The sequence below is a fragment of the Molossus molossus genome, unplaced genomic scaffold (assembly GCF_014108415.1).
Source record: "Molossus molossus isolate mMolMol1 unplaced genomic scaffold, mMolMol1.p scaffold_m16_p_6, whole genome shotgun sequence".
Lineage (NCBI taxonomy): Eukaryota > Metazoa > Chordata > Mammalia > Chiroptera > Molossidae > Molossus > Molossus molossus.
In genome coordinates, this window is record NW_023425399.1 from 106,509,200 (window position 1) to 106,515,194 (window position 5,995).

Genomic DNA, 5,995 nt, shown 5'->3' on the forward strand with positions numbered 1-5,995 from the left:
GACAATTATCCTTCCAAGGAGGTTTCAGGAACCCAAGCCCAGCGCAGGGATCCGAGAAGCAGCCCACAGTGTGTATGGCCTCATGACCGGTCATTGACAGTTCACACAAAGGACCTGATTTCATCTTTCCCACCTCCCAGAGAGGTAGGGTTCATTCAGACTAGGAACGGGGGCTGGGTGGTTTCCTAACGTGCTAACCACAGATGCCAAGGCTCTGGAGGCATCTTACCCCGTGCACGCGTAGCGAGGGGGCCAGAGGCCATGCGCATCGGAAATCCGGGTTATTCCTGCGGCCGCCCAGCTTCCAGGGTCAGTTTCAGATTCCACAGCCGCTCAGACTTGGAGTCCTGGGCCCTCCTTTACCCGGAATTCCACGAGAACCTCAGGAGCTTGTGAAGCCCGCGGGCAGCTCTGGATTCCTTCTCTACCCCAGAGCCGGTGCCAGAGAACTGCAGATAGTGTCCACGATGCCCCGAGAGGATGTGCCCTCCTGTTGGGCACAGACCACTCCAGGACACATTTCCCCAGCGCCGCAGCTAACCCGTAAAGGGTTAACCAGAACCTCTGTGTTGTGGGGTGCGGAGCGAGTTGGAGGAGGGGCCAAGAGAGGGGCGCTGAGGTCAGAAAAGGAAAAGTCCCTCGGCGCCACAATTCGGAGGACTAACGTCATTGACCCTGGGTAGTAGAGGCTAGCACCGACCAGGTGACCTGGACAATGATCTGAGAGGGGCCTTGGTCCAGCGCACACTGGAAAGAGGGAGGCGGGGCCGCCAGGGCCTTCGCGACGTTCAGCTCTCACCCTGGGAAGGTGGTATAGACGTTTCCCACTGGGGTCCATCTTCAAAGTAGCAGCCTCAGCTGGACTGTTGGGGTATTGCACAGGGAGCTGAGCCTTAGGATCCAAACACCCCAAACACCACGCATTAGCACACGTCCTTCAGCGCCACGGAAGGGGTGCCTCTGCTCCAGGAAGCCGCAGTGTGCAGAATGGGGGACACGGTATCCAGGATAGGGACGCAGCGTTTTCTGCAGCACAGCGCCCCCAGGAGGATACCATGAGGGAGCCCGGGCTCCGAGCACTCTTACTTCCTGTGACCCAGCCGGTCCGACACCACAGTCCCTTCCGCACCCCCATTCACACACCTTCCTCCCTTCACCGCAGTCCTGAGCGCGCTTAACTAGAGTCAAAACAAAACAAGTACATCTTTAATTTTCCTCTCAAATATTTTGAAACTACTTATACAAACAGTTCTTCAAACTCTATTTCCCCACCTCCCCTTCCTCCCAGTTGTCGCTATCTGGGGTTGCCAGGCCGTCAGGAGCGGCCCAGGTCAGGCGCTTTGGGTCCCTTGAGACTGGAGGCTCCGGGGCCCCCGAGGGTGGGAGTAGCGTGGCTGGCCAGGCCGCTTCTCCCCCTCCAGCAGCAGGGCTCGGGGGGTCTATGAAGGTTTGGGGTGGCCAAGGGAATTCGGCCAGCCTGAGGGTCAGTCCTCCCGGGTGAGTCAGGAGCAGACGCGCACCCAAGCCCCAAGCCTGGCTGCAGCTTCGGGCGGAACGGGGAAGAAGTAGCCGAGTCGGGGGACCCGGGGAGAAGGGGTGCACGTTTGCGGCTCGGGGTCGGCTCCCAGGAGGGTTGTCTGCCCCGATTTGGTCCTTTGTGCCCCTAGAGGGCCTGCCAGGGCTTCCCGATGGCCTGGATGTGCTCCTTGGCCTTCAGGCGCAGCGCCGCGATGCTGCTGTTGCGTGGGTCCGCTTCGTCCAGCGGGAACTTGTCCCCGAAGCCCGGTCCGCAGGGGTAGGCGGGTGGCGGCGGCGCCAGAGGCTGCAGGCCGGGGCCCAGCGGGGGCGAGTTCAGGAAAGGCGGCGGCGGTGGCGGCGGCGGTGTGTAGCTGGCGGGCAGGCTCTGCGCCGGCGGCCCGAAGCCCGGCAGGCTCTGCAGCGCCGTGGCGCCCCCGCCGGGCAACGGCGGCCCAAGCCAGGACTCCAGCGGCAGGGCGCCCCCTGCCGGCCCTCCGCCGCCGCCTGGGCCCGCCCCGAGGGGCGCCAGAGCGGCTGAGGGCGGGGAGCGGCTGAAGGAGAGGAGGGGCGAGTCCTGCAGCTTCATGGACGACACTTCCAGCTTCTCCTGCCGCCGCCACTTGGCCCGTCGGTTCTGGAACCACACCTGCGGGAGGCAGCACAGCGGCCGTCGAGCTGCAGCCCAGCCAGCACCATCCTCCACCCCAAGTAGAACTGGGGCTCGACCGTTTCACACCTGTTTATTTACCCCCCCCCCCCCGCATTATCCTTCCTTTTCTATCCCGTTTTCTCCTTTTCGTCTCTTTCCTCCTCCTCTCTTGTTTTCTCTGGGTCTCTCTGTCCCATCCTTGTCCTCCATGGCGTTCCCCCGTTGCCCCTGTTTATCTCACCCATAGCTGTGGTTGTTATCTGTTTCCAAAAAAGTGAAGTTAACCCTGGAATCAGATGGTAGGGCTTTCGAATCCAGATCGCACTCACTTTCTGTGACCTGCTGGTTGGTAGCCTCTCCTGACACTTCGTTTTAGACTCCGCTTCCTCCCTGTGTGGTTCAGCTCAACGCCACGCCTGTCTCAGACTTTCTCGGCTTTACCTACCTTTTGTCTCTATTATAAACACGTGTATAAATAAAATACTCTAAGCACTGTAACCGGCACCATTCGATGCTAAAATACAGCTATTTCCACGAATTACTGGTTATGATAATTAGTAGGAAAGTGTGACTTTATTTTATCCCAAGCATATTTGAGTTGCTGCTTCAATAAGATTTTCACTTTTATTTAATTGATATCCACTTAGGATTTCTGATATTTCTTATAAATGGCTTTTGATGATTACAACAGTTTAAATTTATTATATCTACTTTTACTTTATGGAGTTAGTTCTGACATTACCCCAAGATGGGTTCGATGAGTTCAAGTCTTTTTTTTCTCTTTCCTTTACATAGGGAAGGTCCATGCCACAGTGAAATCTAGTCTCAACAATGAAACTTCCATTCTTGACTTGATAAGAGCACAAGAAAGGGTGTAGTTAGGGTTTCACCATAAAGTTACCACCCTCAAGGATAACAGAGAGAACTGGTTTAGCTTATTGGAGTATCTGGAAAGAACTTTGGCCAAACCAGTGGCTTCTGTGTTACATTTATGAGGGTAAATGGGGGGATAGATGCGACTTCAGAAGGGAGAAAGCAGTTTTGAGTCAGTGAGGGTGGGGAGGGATACCGCCCAGAGAGCTGAGAAAATAGCCATCCAGCACCTGAGCCCAGCCGGGCATGTAGGTATGTCTGGGATTGGGGGGGGGGGGGGGGGGCGGCAAAAAATGTAAGTACTCCTGCCCTCTTCCCACAAAATATTTATTTATGTATCTGAGACCCCGATTTTCCCAGACACAGGAGAGAAAAGAGAAACACCGTCTTGGATGAATGCTGCCACCTCATACTCTCTCTGTTTCTCTGCATGTCCCACCCCATCCCCCAAAATATCAGCTCAGGTCTTCAGATCTAGTATCCAGAGTCAGAGGGCTGAAGACCAGGATAGTCAGCTCATACTGCTACCCTCAACACAGTTGGAGACCCTACTTAGCAACCCCACCCCCAGCTGATTACATCATAGCCATGCATTAAGAACCTGCCATTTGCTGGGCACTGTGCTGGCCCTGTGGTCACAGAGAAGTCTCAGACACTGTTCTTAAGAAGCTCACAACCTAGAGGACAAGCCAAAGACCCGAACAAGTGAAGAGGGAGAAAGGAAGGTGGGACAGAGGTGGCCTCAGGTATGGAGGCAGCTCCCCAACTGCCTGAGCCTCTGTTCTAACTGGGAAGGCTTGACCTCTCCTCTTTCTTCATCTTTGACGTGTATGCTTTCCTCTCCCTATGCCAGCCTCCCTCCCTGAACAGCAGTTGCTAATATGTTCACCCTTTCAATGAAATCACTTCAGCTTTATTGCCCCAATTTAGGAGAAACTGACTGTCCTTGCCAGTTAATCCTGAGTCACATTAGGGAACTATATTTTTAAACCATGACATTTACTCATTACTTGAAACCCTCAAACAGAGCAGAAGAGACAAAGGCAAGAGCTTGTCCCCTTTTACTTTTAAGAAAAGGCTAAAAGTCCCAAAATGTCTGAGTCTCTCACTTCCTGGAAATCTAATTCAGTAGACACACAGAGAAATCCCATCTTAGCTCCCCTGCCTTTCAGATACAGTAAAATTTGTTCCCAGTGACTCCCTTTCAGGCCTCTGTAAACTTTCCCAATTTGGAAATCATCCCAGATTTTTCACAGATGACTAGCAAATATTTAAGGCTTTCAAATATTTTAATGATCGGGGATTAAAGATAATTCAGCTTTAATTAAAGCAAAAACCCCTTTACAACAAAAAGAAAAGGCCCCTGCAGCAGCGGGAAGTTTGATTGGATGTGCACCAGAGAAGCAAAAGCCAGTTCCTTAAATAAATCCACGGAAAGTTTCAACTGTGAGGCGCCAGGCCGCTCGCAGGAAGACAGGGTTTTCATTTTAAACAGGGTATTCGCAGTGACGAGGCATTTGGGACTCCAATCCGATGACCCTCGACTGCTGCCTACATTTGCTCCCTACTCACCCTCCACACACACACCCCCGTCCTGGTTGCGTCTAATGAGCTGTGACTGCCCACCACTCCCAATTCTTCTCTTTAACTCTAAAGAGGGAGACCCCACAGGGAAGATGGAACTGCAAACCGGTGCGTGGGGCATATGGAAACAGATTTGTGACGCGCCTTTAGGCTCTGGGCCAGCCAAGTCGAGGAAGGCCAACGGGAAAAGTGGCATCGAAAATGCATGGACTCCCAGGGGTTTAAGGGAGCACTGGCTACAGCTTGTGTTCTGGCCCTCCCGGGGACCGATCTGGGCCGTTTACCTGGACCCGGACCTCGGGTAGGTTGACTTTGCCCGCCAGCTCCTCGCGGCTGTACACGTCGGGGTAGTGGGACTTCTCGAACGCTCGCTCCAGCTCGTGCAGTTGGTACGTGGTGAAGGTCGTGCGGTTCCTCCGGTGCTTCTTCTTGGGCGGCTCCTCCTCGGAGAGCTTCACGTCGCCGGCGGCGGGTCCGACAGGCAGCCCTAGGCTCGGCCGCGCCTCCCCGGGCTCCTTGGGGCAGTAGGGGCGAGGGGCTGGGAGGACGGGGCCCTGGAAGGTCAGACACTCCCCGAAGTATCCCGGGGCCCACCCCGCCCACCCTTGGGGACCAGCAGCCGGGTGCGGCCTCCGAGATGGCCTGGAGGAAGGTGGGGTCGGGGTGAGAGCTGCGGGGGGCCTCTAAGCTTTCTTTGAACAGAAGTTGGGAGCCCCTGCTATACACATGGCACCCCGTCCAGCGCCCAGGTCCCTTGATAAAAATTAAGGCAGGGGATCTCTCCTTTTGCAGCGATCCTACGTTTGGGCTCCCTGGGGCCTCGCAGCAGCCGGGGTGCGCACTCACCTTCGTACTCGGGAGCGGGCGCCGGGGCGGGCGGCGGGGAGGGCTCGGCGCCTCCCCCGGGCGCCTTAGGACAGGCAGCCCGCGCGCCGGGCCTCCCATCCCGTTCCTTAGCGCCCCGGGCGCCCAGCTCTGCCGGGAAGGAGCCTAGGATCCCGTCACCCTTGGTAAATCCCAGGATGGCTTCGATGCTGTGCAGCCGCGAGGTGCTCCCACCCGGGCTGCGGAGCAGGTGGCCGGCGAGCGAGAAGCTGCCGTCGGCCATGGCTGGAGAGCAGCCGGGCAGGTGCATGGGGAGAGCAGGAGGCAGGAGGGCGCGGCCCGCACTCTCGGCAGCGCCGTCTGTTTTGGAGACAGAGAAGAGGGTCGAAGTCGACGATTCCCCTGTGCGGCCGGCCAACCCGATGGCTACGGATCCAAGGTCAAGCTCGGCGGGTAACGTCGGCGGAGCTGCGCTCGCTGGAGGTGGGCGAGCGCTCCGCCCGCGGCCGCCCGGGTCACTGCAGGAGTCGGAAGGTGCGACTCCCA

The 5,995-nt window shown here is 56.7% G+C and overlaps 1 protein-coding gene across 1 annotated transcript; it reads right to left on the reverse strand.

The window, feature by feature from the left end:
- Positions 1 to 1,219: 1,219 nt before the first annotated feature.
- Positions 1,220 to 5,995, reverse strand: RAX (retina and anterior neural fold homeobox). Its single transcript, XM_036245014.1, has 3 exons — positions 5,471 to 5,995; positions 4,909 to 5,162; positions 1,220 to 2,164 (listed from the first exon to the last, which is right to left on the reverse strand). Exons 1-3 carry the CDS (start codon positions 5,757 to 5,759, stop codon positions 1,664 to 1,666), a joined length of 1,044 nt encoding a protein of 347 aa, XP_036100907.1. The 5' UTR covers positions 5,760 to 5,995; the 3' UTR covers positions 1,220 to 1,663.